The following is a 17,083-nucleotide window of genomic DNA, read 5'->3' on the forward strand; positions in this document are numbered from 1 at the left end:
CAATCAGTGGTCTATAATACAGATGAGACATTTTGCAAATTTCAGATGTTCAGAATTCAGGCAGTTTTACTTCAGTATTTTTGGGGTAATGGAAAGGAAAAGAAGGAACCAGAATTGGCTTCCAGAACTGACATTTCACTCTCCCATTGAATCGCCATTCACTTATATGAAATTAAGGGATGTTCTCAAGTGCAGCAGTGGGAGGAGGTGTGGTCCTAACCTCCCCCCCCCCCCCACATTCCTGGTGACTTCATTTTTCTTGGAGAAGAGGACAAGGTCTGCCTGCTTGTTCCCTGACAGTCTTGCCACCTGTGATCCATTCAGGTTGTCTCATATAAATCAATGAACACCATTAAAAACCAAGCCTGATCCTGTCTTCGCAGCCTCACCCTGTCATCTACTAGCTAGGTCCAGGCCAGCCAGAGGTGAGGCAATGCAACATCCTGCACCCATTGGCCACCTTTGTGACCACCTCAGTTAGCCCCATTTGCACTTTACCTCTTCCTTCATGGTCTGTTGCTCTATTATTTTGAAACAGAGTGGCAGAGTGAAGCAGAACAGGGAAGTCAGAAAAAGCCCTGCCCTGCTTCTCCCAATTTCCTTGTTCCACCTTCATTTTGTTCGTGTTTCAAAACACAGAGCTGCAAAATGGGGAGGAAGATACAGGCACGATTGAAGGCCTGGTTATATTATTGCTAGGCAGGGCACAGAGGAAGAGTTAGAATGGTGATCTTGTTCCCTGATCAGGACCCTGACCACATTGCCTCTTTTCTTCTTCTGCTAAACTGAACTGCAAGAAGATGCTATAGGCAGGGCAGCAGCAGTGAAAGTGGCAGATGTTTTGCAGCAGGTGCCATTTCCCCTTGGGCCAGGCCTGTACATATCTTCACCTTGAGTTTATTTTCTTCATTACACTACAGTGTGACAAAGAGAGGTAACTCAGTAGCTTGTGGGTGAGACAGAGAGAGATTGTCAGCGTGGCTGGAAATAACAAAAGCAGCTCAAGGAACTGGAGGACTCTTACTTGCTTTGATACAACAGAACTTGGAGTTTTTCAGAAGTCTCCTCTTCTCCTGGGCAGGTCCACTCTTCCAGTAGTTTGCCTTCTAGCCCTTTTAGTAAAAGCAAGAGTGTACCAGATGTGGAATGTGAGAAATCACAGTCAGATTCAAGAAACTGTTTTGTAAAATTATGCAGATGATTTAAACCAATCAGCCAGGTGCCTTGAGGCAGTTTTATGCTTGGATTTTCACATTGTCCACTCAGAGATATTCTCCATAACCGTCATTTCTCAGCTGCAATGAAATTTTGGGACACCATTTTCCAGAAAAGAAGTCAATGTTTTGCAACACAAAGTGGCTACAAGGCATAGTTCCCTCTTCGGGGAACCTGTTAACACGCATGCATATTTCTGATTGGAGGTGGCAGAATGACCAGGGTGACATGCCATTTGAGCCAATAGCTTAATAGCCACACTGCTAAAGCATTGCAACACAGAAATGATAAAAAGCTGCTTGGCTTTATTAAAGAGCAATATTGCTTGTCTAACTGAAGCTACTTGGGCCTCAGAGTGTCAACACTTTGGAATATAGCTTAGATAACATGTAGCTTAGATAAGAGGTACCAGGCAGCTGTTGGAAAGGACTTGGCACGGGTTATTAAGACACACTGATTTATGCCTGTATCCACCAGAGAGACCCTGCAGCTTTTATACTCTTATACTTTTATGCTTTTAGAGCAAAAGACACACATAGGCAGAATTAAGACAAAGCAGTCCTTGCCCCAGATTGTAACCCACATATATGGGATATAGTAGTCACTAGAAGCAGGCCATAGGGAACCAAAGTTGCTTGATTTTAGAAAAACTTCTAAGACACTTAATAAAAGACACAAACTTTAGCTTTAGAGAAGGCCTCTCAATGTTTATACTAACACATGGGAAAGGAATGCACATAAGATAAGGATGTGCTGGGAAGAGACAGGCTGAGTCTGCTGTACTATTCTAAACCCTGTCAAAACAATCGGTATAATTGGCTTGAATTATGACCAGGTTATTGAGTACTGGATAAATGGTATTATAGCGCACCCTGCTGTTTTTGAAAGCTTTGTAATTTAATATGTTTTAATGCTTAATTTTACCTTTTATGGAAACCTGTAACCTGAAGCACACCTATCAGATACAAGCTCACCTTATCTGTAGCCTATTAGGTGTTTGCTCCATCTCTGATGTAAAATTTCAGCCAATGAGTTATCTAGATCTGAAAACAAAGAACCAGGAATTGTATAAAAGTTGAAATTACTATTGGAAAATGTGCTCATTTGCTTTGGATGAGAGTCCCATGAGTACCCATTGCTTGCAATGAAATAAAAGCCTGCAAACCTCCTCTCCTGGGTACCAAGTCTCTAAATTGTTTTCTTCCAACCTTGCAACTTTTTTAGTCACTCAAAGCCTTTGTCCCAGTGAGAGGTGTGTGTGTCCTGCCCCTCATAGGGACAATGGGTCTAAATGTTTTCATTGACTGGATTATCACTGAAGTAAACAAAAAACATCAATGTACATCTTAGTACATGAACTAGGTCTATGGTCTTCTGCTCACTTACTTTGGAATGTCTCCTTGAAGTTAATGGGCCTTACTTCTGAAAAATCATGGACAGGCTCAGGCCATAAGTTATTAACCATATCCTGCCTTAACTGTGCTTACAGCAATTATCTTTAGAGAAGTCTTGTTCCTTATAAGCAGTATGATGTTTTGTTTGCAATGATTCATGGGAATGCTCACTTTTCTCCTTGCAGATTTGTTTAGAGACAAAACTACCCAGAGGATATAACTCTACTTTTAGCATGTGAAAATGATTATCTGCTTGTGGTTTAATAAGCATCAATAGATAATGTGTTAACCGACCATCACTATGCATTTTGGATGAAGTTGGTAATGTTTATGTTACAGAGTCTGTCCAAAACTTAGTGAAGGAGGATAAACCTATATGAATGTTGACAAGCCTGGATAAATTAATGCCTCCAAACAGAGATATAACATTCTACCGCTTTGCAGATATATACAAATGAAAGCAGACAATCCCATTTGGCAATCAGCATTCCCTGGGGCATTTCTGAGCTTAGGATATTTTCAAAATTTGTCTAAGAATGTCCTAAGAATTCCCCAAATTTCAGATGTCTGACAAAACAGTGGTTTGCATTTGTTGTATGATAAATATTTTATGTGCCACATTTATCCTTTGTGATTCTCTGAGAAGCCATTATCACTTGATCTCCAGGGATTTAAAGGTAGTAAAGCTCTCCTCTGTTTCTTCCAGGTTCTGGACTCAATGATGGACAGTGGCATGAAGTTAGGTTCTTAGCAAAAGAAAATTTTGCAATGCTTACCATCGATGGTGACGAAGCCTCATCTGTTCGGAGTAACAGTCCTCTGAAAGTCTTGACGGGAGACAAGTATTCATTTGGAGGTAAATGACTTTCTTATTTGTGCATGCATTCTTGAGAACATAACATTCTTTCTTTGTTTTTGAAAGACAAAAATATATTTTGCCCATGAGAAGTTCTTTCCTTTCTGTGCAAGACACATCACCAGAAATGTCAGCCCTATGTTTTAAGATGGGGGGGGGGGTGTCTTTACAAATGTTTCTGTTGTTCCACTAGAAATCTCCTGTCAAACAGTGCCTTGCCCTAGGTGTATTTCCAGTTCATTCAGCATTACAATCCTTTTGTACAGTGGAGACATTTCTCCATAGGTTTCATTCGCACCATGGGATCATCTGCACAAGGGTTGAGATGAATATTCATTGGTTTTGGATTTCAAGTTACAAGTTACTTTTTCAACAAGGTAGAACTCTTTCAGTGAAATTGATGCAACCTGTGTGAAAACTCAGTGTCTTTGAGGCAGTTTCAAAGGCAACAGCTTGTCAGCCTTAGAGCTATCAAGTTCCTTTATTTTAGACATTTTATTACCCTAACGCTGGTGTGACTTTTAATAAACTAAACCAACAGTGTTTTGCTGGGGAGTTTGGATGCAACTTTATTTTTATTTCAACTTTATTCTTTTAAAAATATAAATTTCTGTTTGAATTAAAAAAATTCCAATCTTGTCTATAAAATTAACTGCAAGCTCAGAAATGTTATTGCTGTTATAATATCTCTGGCTGATAAGAATTTTTTTTTTTAATTCTCCCAAGGTTACCCTCTTCTCATTTCATTATCTTGCATTCATAGAGCCATTAAAACATATATGGAAATTAGTGTTTAAGCAGTCTTACAAAAAACTAATATACACTTCATTAAGAGTAGATTCAAATTCTCTAAAAAATAGTAATGTCATATACATTTGGAAAACCAGTAGATTTATCACAGTGAGGATAATGAAAAGCACTTCTTTGCGGTCAGTACTAGTCTTACATAAAGGCTGCCAGATTAAGAATGCTCCATTGCAAGGCAGAGCTTTTTCTCTCCAGTGTCGGCTTTATGGTAATCCAGAATTCCCCAAGCCTGGTTTAAATGCAACTGGTTTCTGAAAGGGCCCTCCACATACTGTTAACTTAACTATGAAGTTTGCAATGTGTGCCACTTTCTCTCTATCCCTCTCTCTTGAAGTCAGCAGCCATATTTCCCCTGAGCAAATGTACTGCTGTGTCAATAATGAAGTGCCACTCTCTTCAATCAAAGCAAGCCATGACAAAAAGAGAGAAAATGGGAAAATAGTAATATTTTAGTGATAGTCAAATTTAAATGTGTATGTATGGGATGTTTTGCATCCCACGGGCTCAGCATGGTAATTGCAGTTCAGCTGAAATGAATATTCACAGATTTTTGAAATGTGCATTTTGAATGTGAGATTTTACCCAAAAATTTGAGTATTGGACTTTTGATATCTCTAGATTGCTTTAGTATCTCATTAGCTGTCAAAAACTAAATACAGTTGTATATCGGCTCTCAGTTGGAGTCAAATGCTGTTGCATGTCAACTATGACATATGAAATATTTCATAACAAATGTTATCAAGCATAATCTCTCAGCTGTAGAATACTGGATTGCTCCAAAGCAAGATGAAGGGGTGTGGCAGCAAGGTCTCCTCCTGCAGCAGCTTCTCATTCTGGTTGTTGTGCCCCTTCCTCCTCCTTTGGAGACTTGATGATAACCTCTTAAAGAGGAGCAGCAGCCAGATTGAGACGCCATGGCTGCGGCCTCCTCCTCTTCATGTTCGTTGAATACAAAGAGGAGGAGGCCACTTACTTCTATTACTTCTTCTCCAGAAGAACCCAGAAGTGACATCTTGACATTACGTGATGTCATGATGTTTTGTGGGATCACGACATTCCTGCTCTGTGAGCTGCAGCCCTGAGTGACACCGCTGGTATAAAGTAATGCTAGTATAAGGAATGTACTGCTAGTATAATGTAGAAATCAAAGTTCATTGTTTGTCAGATGCAGATATCAAATATTCATATGTCAAGTATCCAGGGAATGTTCTATAGCTGAGACCCTTTTATCAGGAGATGCCAAGGATTTTCACTTGGGCATTTTGTATAGAAAGTAGACCTTGAGTCTTTTTGAGGATAAAGACATGCGTATTTTTTTATGTACACTCACTGCATGTACTCACTACATTCAACAGTAGACCAAATTTTTACAGGCACAACCAGAACTTTACAGTGCTACCATGTGTAATATTAAGAACAAGGGTTTTGCAGTAGTTTAAAGACTAACCAGCATTAGCTTTCATGGATTGGAGTTCTCATCATTAGTTGCATTTGATGAGGTGGATTGTAGTCCACAAAAGGTTATGCTGTGCAATAAATTGGTTAACCTTTCAGATATTATGATTCTATGTTCTTGCTGCAACAAACTAACACATCTATACTTCTGGAAATCGTTGCCATGGTTGCATACATGTTTAGCAAATTAGCACAGTTCTCTCACATTGGATGATATGCTAATGGGCCAGTACAACCTATGTTGCATGAGGTTACAGTAGGGTGGCCTCCAGACAAGAGTGCAGTAGTACTTGTTTGGGGGCTGACAACTTTACTCTGGAAGCAACCCCACCACTGCCAGCAAATGCTAGAGACCCCTGTTTCTAGCATTATGGCATCCACCCACCTTCTGCATCAAGAATGTCATCCCTTGTTGTTTCTCTTCTCCTCTCCTTTCTTACATCTTGAAAATCTCAACCTTGAAACCCACCCTTGAAACCCCAACTGCCCACATGATACTGTAACTAAACCTGAGATAATTAATGGTGTTTTCTCCCATTTCCCTGCCTCCATGTTTCTCCTTACTTCTTGTTTTCTTCCCTACCCCTGTTGTCTCTCTCTTAGATAGTGGGACCCTTAGGAATATGAGCTGTTCTCTCAGTCTGTGTAATGCACTATGCACTCAGATGATTGTGCTCATTGTGCCCATTGGGGCTACAATCCCCTATACATTGTATAGCGTGGTGGGTTTTTCACAAGGATTCTGTGGCTCCCCTGGCTGGTCTCTGTGAGCCCAATCCTGAGCTCCTGTGGCACGTGGCTGCGGCGGCACAGAAAACAGCTGCTGCTGCATCCTGCATTTCCACAGCTGCCACAGACCTCAGGAGAAGGGGACTTTCATTCCCTTCCCCCGGGTAAAGGGAGTAGCCCTGCAATGGGGCTACTTGATTTACCACCAACCAAAAGATCAGCAGTGAAGTAAGAGCCTTCGTGTCAGGCGTGTAAAACCCACATTATAAAATGTGCTGGTTAGAGCAGTTGTATAGTATAAATGTATTTTTATGAACAAATATAATTTGATTTTCACACATTTTATAACTTAAAGAAAGAAGCAGGAGCAGAGTCTAAAGCCAAAATGATATAGAAAACGAACAACTGTTTGAGGGCCCTTTGGAGCTGCTCTGGAAATTTTGGGCAGACAGGCAGAGTTAAAATGGGGGGAAAAATTAAACATATATAAATAAATAAAATATATCCCAAGGGCAATTTGGCTCATTAAGAATGAATTCATTTGGACTTTGCAGTATGCATTTTTAGAGTATCTGATCACATATGCCATGATTTTAACTCTTCAAAACCTGTTTCTAAGAAGGCTACATAAATGTCACATCTAAAATGCTACAGGCTGTTTCCCAGCAGGGATTTCAAAAGCAAGTCCCTGTGTTTGGAGTGCAGTTTCCTCACATCTTTTTAGCATACATAGAACAACATATATTGTGACCATAACCTTTTCAGATCTGGAGTATGCCACTCCTTGTGAATATCTCTTGCAAATTTTATATGTCGTGAATTTTATGACGTGTGTGTTGGGGATGGTCACTTGCATTGAATGCTGGGTAATGGATCACTTCCAAGTGATCAGCTGAGGTTCTATTTCAGAGCAACACCCAAATACTTACCTCTGGTTTGTGGGGAAATTACCCAAAGCTTAGTATGAGTCAAACCTTGAGCCTTGAAATCTGAGCTCCAGCTCTGGAACTTGTGAAGTAGGATATGAATGCCATACTGGGATATTAAGATATCTTCAGCTAAAGCTGTATAATCTCATAGCCCCAGCCTCTGCTTGAACATTTTCTAGATGCTGCTGCCCTGCTTCTTCAGGGATGTATAGGATGCACATTCGCTGCTATAACTGTACGAGACTAGAACTGAATGAGACTGAAACTGTAACTGTTTGGTGCTCACATTCAGCTAGGGGGGCCGTGCCAGAGGCTCTAAGAATCTTGATTGCCTTTTTCTGTGCTTGTGAGTTTGTGTATACACTGCAAGCCAGGCAGCAGAATGCAACCACGTATGGTGGTTTAGCAGAAGCTCAATAAGCTTCCTGTTTTTGCTGCCTGCCTGGAACTGCAAAAACAAGGTGCTATTAAGTACCTGGCAGGCTATAATACACAGCTGTGTTTAACTGGCTGGTGCACAAGTTGTTGAGGCTTGCACCTCAGTGTGCATAGCACTTTGCAGGACAGCATAAACAACAAAAGGCAAACTCTTGGGCAGCTTGCAGTCTAAATTTTGATAGTAGTGGAGACAATTGATAGGGGAGAGGATGAATCTGTCAGTGCAATCCTATTCATTTCTACTTATAAGTAAGTTCCATTGTGTTCAAAGTGGTTTACTCCCAGGAAAGTGTGTATAGGATTGCAGCCTGTGCCTGATGTTTGTTTCAGGTACTATACCATGAGCTGTCTGTCATAATGTACTAACTGGGACTTGCCTGTTCTATGAAGGTGTGAGGCAAATTGGCAACCAAATCAAGTCCTCACAGTCAGCCCCTTGTTCACAATTTGTCCTGTAAATGCCATATGAATTATCTCTTAAATTAGTTTCTCTGTGAGTGAGTGAGTGAGTGAGTGAGTGAGTGAGTGAGTGAGTGAAAGTACGAACTTCCTCTTATCAGGGTTGAGATGATGATTTCTATCTGTCTTTTAATTTATTTATTTAGTTATATACTGCCTTACTCATAGACTTGAGTCTCTCAATCTCAAGGCAGTTTACATAGACAACCTGACCGTAAACCCCATTTTTTCAAATGGATTTTTTTAAAAACAAGATTTATCCTGCATTTCCCCAGATGTTTCCCTTCATGGTGCAGCCGTCATCCTGACCAGCTCTTGCACTTTCCAAGCTATCACAGGCAGCTGCAAGACACACCTCAGGCTGATTCTCAGGATGTTATCCATTTCTTGCCTTTGTTTCTAGCCAGCAGGTTGTCTCTTCCTTTGTCTCTAGCCAGCAGCTCCAAGTCACCCATCCAAGGTGAGACTTGAGCTGATCCTTCTTAGCTTCTTCAGGCAAAGCAGCAACTCAAACTCCAAACATCAACCCATGCCTATAAGAAGGCATCACACATTCCATAATTAATATGTGGACAAAGGAGAATTTTATACTGGACTCTGAGCCCAATCCTATCCAACTTTCTAGTTCCGGTGTAGCCACAGTGCAGCCCCATGGTAAAGGAACACATGTTCCCATACCTTGAGGAAGCTCCAGTGACTGCCCCTGCACCACAGAATGCAGCACGCACCCCACTGACACAATTGCACCAGCAGTAGAAAATTGGATAGGATTGGGTCCTCTATTGTGGTAGCTGCCCCTGTAAGCAGACGTTTTCGGTTGTGATGTATAACAACGAGCCCAAAGATAATTTGTTATTTCTGTGCCTGTGAGTGAGTCATAACCAGTGCTTTCACTGTCATTTTTTGTTGTACTTATGATGCTTTCTCCCCAGAAGATTCAGTTATAGTCTTAAGGGACTTTAAACAAGGAAAAGGGGGGGTGGGTGGGAGCCAAGATTCATTCTTTGAGTTATGAAGAGATGAGAGCATCCACCCAGACTGAGTAACTCTGTGTGTTGATAGAGCAGGCACTATATATCTTAGTTTAAACATCCATTACCCTTGAACATCTCTCCCCCCCCCACATGCACTTAATTCTCCTTTCTCTTATTTTTCCAGGAATTGAGAGTTTTGAAAGAAGCGAGTATCTTCCCCATGAGGCCTTTAGAGAAGTGTATTGCTTTTGTTGCTTTTGCAATTATGTACATAAAACAAAAGAACCTCAGAGCAAAAATGAGTCCATTGACCACATCAACAGAAAGTGTTTGGACATTTAGATGTGAGAGCTCTCATAAGGCTCTTGCACCAAGAATCATTGCTTGTTTGCACCAAGTCATTCCTTGTTCAGTCCAGTGCCCAGGGGAAAAAAAATTCTTCAGATGGCTCCATTCAGTCCTGTTTATCATGTTATCAGTTTTTTTTCCAGATCAAAAGTAGTGTCTTCATAAGAGAAGAGCTATTTGACCCTCCAATTCCCTAAATAGTGAGAATGTTCTTTTTTTCCCCTTAAGCGAACAGATATCTGCTGATATGGTGCTTCAAGGGAGAACACGCATTGGGTTCTGTTCCATATTCTACGCATTGGGTTCTGTTCCATATTCTGTTCCATTCTGATAACATGCCTTGCCCACTAGATTCCATCCTGACCAGGGCTGGCTTTTAGGCAATTGGGGCAGTTTTGCCCAATTGGACCCCGCACATGGTGGGGACCCCGCACTGCCCTTCCACCCACCACAGCTTCCAACTGGCCTGAAATTGGGTCACTTCAGAAGCAGCTCCCACCCACTGCTGCTTCAGGTTGGCCCAAAATGACCCAGGAGCATGTGTATCTTGCTCTTTCCCTGCCCTCACCTCCCATCATCATCCTCTACCTGTCTCACCCTGGAGCTTGCTGCTGTGGAAGGGGCGATGATGAGCAAGAGTCGAGGAGCACTGCAGTCTGTGAGTGCGCTCCCTATCTGACCTTCCAGGTGCCTATTCTGGACAACTAAAGGTACAGGAGTCCTATCCACCTGCACAGAAGTAACAGTTCTTTTTTTTTTTTTTTGCTTTGTCTGGCTCCATTCAAGAGCTAAAAAAATTAGTAGAGGGGGCCCCACAAAATTAGAGGGGACCCTGCAGAAACATTTCCAATTTGGCCCTGCAGCTCCTAAGGTCAGCCCTGATCCTGACTCAGCCTTTGACATGTCATGTCTTGCTCTTGTTTCTCCTCTGGCCCACAAGATTCTGCCATAGTTCTGTCTATGAAACAGCAACCACAGTATTTTCGTAATCAAAAACTGGCATGGCTAATTTCAGTTCATAAACCTTAAAGTACAATCCAACCAAAGTTGAGCCTTTATAAAAGCCCCAATAACTTTCCCATTTGAATCAATGGGCCAAGCTGTGACTTGCTCATGGCCTTACTGCTTCAAATTATTAACTCTCCCCCAAGGTATCATGGAATAGTAAGTCACTCATTAAAAACAAATAAGGAATGTCAGTACTTGGAGAAAACTACTGTGATCTTTGAATATGATCAGTGTAGCCCTGTCTCCTTTGACATCAGAGATACGAGGGTCGCCCAGAAAGTAATGCACCACATTTTTTTTCTTCAACAATTATTTATTGAACACAATGAAACTTACACACAAGAAAGAATGATGTTTCTTCTACACTCCCGATTTTTCCACGTAATCTCTGTCCAGTTCTATGGCCTTCCTCCAGCGAGACACAAGGGCATGTATGCCCTGTCAGTACCACTCCTTGTTCTGATCACGAAGCCATTTCTGCACTGTGCGAATCACCTCTTCGTCATCCTCAAAATGTCTTCCGAGAATGGCATCCTTTAATGGCCCAAACAAGTGGAAGTCTGAGGGAGCTAGGTCAGGGCTGTAGGGTGGATGGTGTAACACAGTCCAACCCTGTTTAGTGATGCGTTCCGAAGTCCTCAAACTTGTGTGAGGCCGAGCGTTATCATGTTGAATCAAACATTCACCTGGGTTGTTATGGTGCCGAAGTCTCTGGAAGCGCTTCTTGAGTTTGGTTAATGTCTTCACATAAGCTTCAGAATTAATGGTGCTGCCTCTTGGCATCACATCAATGAGTATGACGACCTCACAGTCCCAAAACACAGTGATCATGACCTTACCGGCGGAAGCAGTTGCTTTGAATTTTTTCTTCTGTGGAGATTGAGGATGACGCCATTCCATCGACTGTCGTTTTGTTTCGGGCTCAAAATGGTGAACCCAGGTTTCATCACCTGTCACAATCCTGGACAAGAACGCTTCCCCCTCATCTTCAAAATGTTTCAGCAACTTAGAAGAAATGTTTTTTTCTGAGAGATTTGTGGTCCACCGTAAGACAGCGCAGAACGCATCGTGCACACACTTTTGAGTAATCAAGAGCACGGATGATTGCATCCACACTTCCTTTGCTGATTGACAGCTTCAGCGCCAACTGCCTAGTCATTATGCGTCAGTCCTCGTGAATGAGCACATCAGCAAGCTGTGTCTTGTCAGGTGTGACAGCCGTGGATGGCCACCCCGAACGCTGCAAATCTTGGAGCTCTGCCGAACCGCCTTCTAATGGCCTCACCCTCTGTGCCCAGCGACTAACCGTACTTCTGTCGACTGCAGATTCTCCATAAACTGTACACAAACGTTTGTGAATGTTCCCAACAGTTTCTTTCTCCGCAGTGAGAAATTCAATGACGACATGCTGCTTGTAACGTACATCACTTACAGACGCCATTTCGAAGCACTGCTGCAGCTACGCTATCTGTCTGAAGAAACCAAAAATTTGTGTGCGCACTCCTGAAAATTCAAATAATGTATATCTAAAGTTTCGCATTCGTACCATTACTGTAGGCTGAGAAAAAAAATGTGGTGCATTACTTTCTGGGCGACCCTCGTAGATTTGCTACTCACTGCAACACAGCCCTGTTTCAAACTATATATCTTAAATTACCTTCTCTAAGGGTTGGGATTGAGGGGAGCATCTTAAAAGCAAGCTTTTTGAAAGTGTCTTCAAGTGTTACCAGAAAGGAAGAATAATTATCATTACTTTTATAGCAATTTGTTACTTTATTTCTTGATCCCAACAAGGGGTCATTTTGCATGTCCTGCCTAATTGTGGCTTAAGAAGCAGCACTCATTCCTGATGTTAAAACATGTGAAACCTGAATGGTGACCCAATTAAATTTGTAATTGGCATCTCCTACAGGTACCCTATAAACAACTTATAGGTAGTTGTTTGTGTCTGGGACTGGAAGCCAATTAAATCCTAGTGTGCTTAAAGTCCCAGGTCGCTTCTAGCCCCTGGCACTGAGCACAGTAAATCCCATTATATGTAAGTAGTAATCTAGGGTTGCTACAGAAACATTGATTAAAATTTCTTCAATAAATCATGGTGTCACTTTTAGTGAATTTTTCCTTGAAAAATGGACATTATCTAGTTTTGTAGTCAGTGAATTAAGGCTGATCTGCCAGCTGAAATTGGACTATGTAGACAAAAATTGAATGTTTAAAATCCCATATTCCTGCTACCATCTGTAAAGCATAGAGCTTGCTTGACTACTGCACTGTGGTTGGGAAAAGGCATTGTTGCTGGATATGTGCCCTCATGCGTCCCCTGCTGCTGGCAAACTGGTTTATTGCCATTGTTAGACTACACACTGGGGATCATTAGGCATAAAACTTTCTTCAAATTACCATGTCAATGGAAGGGTTTAGCTCGAGGTGGACAATGTTATGCTAATGTTTTGCTAAATATTTAATATGAGTAATCTATTTTAGTGGAGCTGCACTGGGAACATTGGAATTTTTAATGGTAACGCTGATAATGTTACAGTTATTCCTCTTTTTTGCTATGACTGGAACTTGGGTGTTTAGCAGCAAAAACGGAACTTTCAGTGTTTGCTTCTGACACATAAAGCTGGGACAGAAGGAACATTTTTAGGAGCAAATTAGTGGGTGGGACAATGGATTCAATGCGTTCCTTAACTGAGGGAGCTGCATGGGGAATAATTTAATAAATGTTTCCCCATAGAAAGATACAGGGTGATCGGTCCTGCCCCTTCCAAGGAAAAACTTCCAAGGAAAAACTGGTCCAATATTACAAGTTGCCTAGTGCCACCAGAACAAGTGTCCTAACAAGTGTTAGGTACTTTCTGTCTGTCACAAAGGTGCCATACTAGGGCTTGTGACCTGGCCACTGCTGCAAGCCACCCAACACTCCCCAGCAGCCACCCAACACTCCCCAGCCCTGGCAAGTGTGCATGGAGGTGGGAATTTCTGTTTCCTGCTTCCTGTTAAGGTTTGGTTAGTCTCCTCCCTCTTGCATGCAGGCTTCCTTCCTGCATGTCACGTTTCTGTGTTAAGCAAGAAATTGTTCCTGTGTTAAGCAAGGAAATGTGTGCTTCCACACCTAGTAAAGAAAAACTAAGGTAATGGGTGGGAAGGCCTGTGTAGAACAGTGGATAAGTGAAACCATGGATACAAGATCTGTGGATACTAGGGGATGCCTATAAAGTCAGAAGTCAAACAGAATATGGAAGTTCTCATAATACAGTGTGAAGGGAATGTACAATGTCATGCCTTTTCCTCAAAGTACTGTACTTGGCACCTTGAAGGTCAAAATGGAGCCTTGGCCTATGTTTTGGCAAAGCAATATCCATAATACATATTATGGGCCATTGATGTATACAGAGACTTCAGGGAAATAGTTCAGAAGTCCATTGCTGGTGATGAGGGCAGGCAGAGTTGACTAGGGCTGTGCTGCCTGGCATGAGTTACAGGTTTTGAGATACTATCCATTGCTTATAAGTTACATAGATATGAGTGAGTAATACAGAATAAAATGGGGAAAAATATCACTGTTAACATTTTCTCAACATGCCACTTTCCCACTGTACCTCTTCCCACAACTGCTTCTTCTTCCATGACTGAGAAACCTGGTCCTAGAGTGAGACTGGCATAAAAGTGAATGAGACGGGAGGAATGTTGGATCCTCCAGACCACTGCATCTCCTCTGCAAATTTCTCCTGCCCTTACATATTGGAGGCAAATGGATTTGGGAATCTGATGTTTGCTACTGAATGTCTACTTCTCTCAGATGTATCTACAGTGTAATGCATCCTGTCCAGTCAGGCAGACAAAGTTACTCCCATTACCATGCTAGGAGTTTCTGCAGGTGAGGCTGCTCTGAAAGGCATAGGAAGAGCCCTAGGAAAGGTTAGCTGCTGCAAACACTACCTATTCCAATTCAGTCTGTTTCATTAATATCACTGGTGTCATCAGCTTTACAGAGTGACATAGCAAAAAGACAGGATCCTGCCCCAAGAAGCTTGTACTGTATTCTAATCCCCCCCAAAAGCATACCACTTATATAGTATAGAAGGAAGAGAATGGGCAAATCTTTCCCCTTCTCTTGCAACTTCCTCATGTCAAGTCAGTGGACCGAGTGCACTGTCAGCTTCAGGTGTGAAGAGGATGAGGATTCAATTTTCCTGTACCATCTATGCCTAGCAAACTGTTCTCAGGCTGAGTTGCAGGGTTTGTCATCCCCAGCCCTTCACCTTTGTTCATTTAAATAATGCATGGAAACTACATATGCTCCATGTGCCCCTTGCACCTCTCATGGGGAAACATGGCATCCTGGCATTAATTGGGCAACTGAGCCACAGCATATCCCTTTCCCAGTGCCTGAATGCTAGGAACGCTTGCTTGCCCCAGCAACCATTGGTGTATTTCAGACAATTTCACTGCAAGTATTGCCTCAAAATTTGGACTGGTAGATCAATAGGCAGCAGCCAACCCTTAGTCTGGAATTTTGGGCTCTAAGTATATTGCATTTATAATACATGTTAAATGCTGCAGTCACCAAATGATGAACGTGCATGCATGAACCAGCTTTATGAACTTTCATAGTTATTACCCCTCCACTATATCTACTTGTCAGAGATATACACCATGTGCCCAGCAGGTTAGACAGTTTAGGCTAAATGCCCAGTAGAACTTGAGCTCCAAAATCTAGACTTGGATTTAAAGGAAGATCAATTGATCTTTTTGTTAGTTCCAGTCCCTTCATGAATAATTCTAACAGCTTCCTAAAACTGAAGCAAGCATTAATATTACAAGTGTCTGAACTCCGTAGTGCAGCTGCCAGTTTGTTTATATTCATTTTTCCCACTGATTGCCATTCTGTCAGTATCAATCTATTGTTTTATTTTCTCCTGCTTCCCAGCATTCATTCTGGATTTTTTCTCCCCTTTTAAATTGTGATGTTGACCAGGGAACTGAACAACACCTGAATCGGAACTAAAAGCTGAACCAAGCCTTTATTGTTCCTAAACCAGAAGAGAACCTCCCTGTTTGTCAGCAATTTTACTTTATTAATTTTGGTACATATTGGTCATCTAGTAAAATTAGCTGTTGGACGTGTAAAAAGCTAATTAAAAATCCATAGTTTTTACTTGGGAGGATATTTTACAAAGGATTTGAAATTGTGAGGACTGTACTGAACATGAGGGAGAGGTTGGAGAATTGAATGGGGATGAAAATGCATACATGTAACAAACTAAGGCTTATTGTAATGTTCAAGGATAATGTAGAGACTAAAAGAGATGACATGAAGCTACTGAAGAAAAGTTTTGTTAAACTTTATTTTCCTCTTCCTCCCTATCCCCATTTAATAATAAATATGAGCCTCAAACACCTGTTTGGAGACTTGCTTAATGAATGTCTGCAGTGCATTTAGGATTCATGAAACAGAAGGCACTAAACAAGTTCAAAGTTTCATTATTATTTTATCTTTTGCCACCAAGGAAAAGGGGATGTATTTCCATGGGTGACTTTTACAGATACACAAATAATGAAAGTGCATGAAAAAAGCTGATATGAAGTAATATCCCTGCACATTAATATATCATGTGCCAGAAGTTAATTTTGAAGGGATTCTAGGAAGATTTGTATTAATAAAGATCATATTGATAGGGAAAATGGGCTCTGTAAATATGCACAGTGCACTGATCTTTGCTCTGTTAATTGACAGTAAGGTTCAGGTAATCAAAGCCATCTGTGGAGCATGTCCCAGCAATTTCAGTGGGATTTGTATCATCAGAGCTTATTAAGAATTGGACTGTAAAGAAATGCATTCTTTTAAAAAAGTTGGAGCTTAGATATTTATCCTGAAGTAGAGTATTTTTTTTTTAATATACGAGTAACACCTGGGTGCAAACGAGTCTTCATGTTAAGAGGAAAAGTTAGCATGGGCCTCAACATTGGGTTTATGATGTGAGTTTAAAATTAAAGAATATTAAAGAATAGTGGGTTAAATTAAAGAATAGTGGGTGATAGTGATATTAAATAATATCAGAGTTGTCACTTACTGGGTCACTGGAGGCTCTAAGTTAAGCTCCATTTCACCATGGAGCTTATGACCTGGATGAGCTGCATCTGTGACAATAGTGTGCTCGGTCCTTCCTAATCCCCAGAGAAGGTTTGGTGACTTTGTCAGTTAAGGAAGGGTGAAACCCACTGTTCTGCTCCAGAAAACATCTGGTAAAACTGGAACACTTTTCTGGAATTTGACTGAGCCAATTGGACACCATGCCTCTCTTGATGGAGTCTGCTAGACTTTGAGCAGTAGTGCACCCTGATGATTTTGTCAACAGACTCCAATTCCTGAGTGTTTTATTTATAAAACTGGGTCCAGTTTGGGGCAGCACATTTTAAGAAGGACATTGATAAACTGGGGCAGGCTCAGAGGAGGGCAACAAGATG

General features: G+C 41.4%; 1 protein-coding gene across 1 annotated transcript in view; it reads left to right on the forward strand.

Moving 5' to 3' along the window:
* The window catches only part of CNTNAP2 (contactin associated protein 2), a 1,320,279-nt gene that overhangs the window by 773,353 nt on the left and 529,843 nt on the right, over nucleotides 1–17,083 (forward strand). Inside the window, exon 9 of the mRNA XM_066629190.1 lies at nucleotides 3,316–3,465. Within this exon, the coding sequence (XP_066485287.1) occupies nucleotides 3,316–3,465 (150 nt within the window). The remainder of the gene's footprint in view (nucleotides 1–3,315; nucleotides 3,466–17,083) is intronic.

Source organism: Tiliqua scincoides, chromosome 5 (assembly GCF_035046505.1).
Source record: "Tiliqua scincoides isolate rTilSci1 chromosome 5, rTilSci1.hap2, whole genome shotgun sequence".
Taxonomy (NCBI): Eukaryota; Metazoa; Chordata; class Lepidosauria; order Squamata; family Scincidae; genus Tiliqua; species Tiliqua scincoides.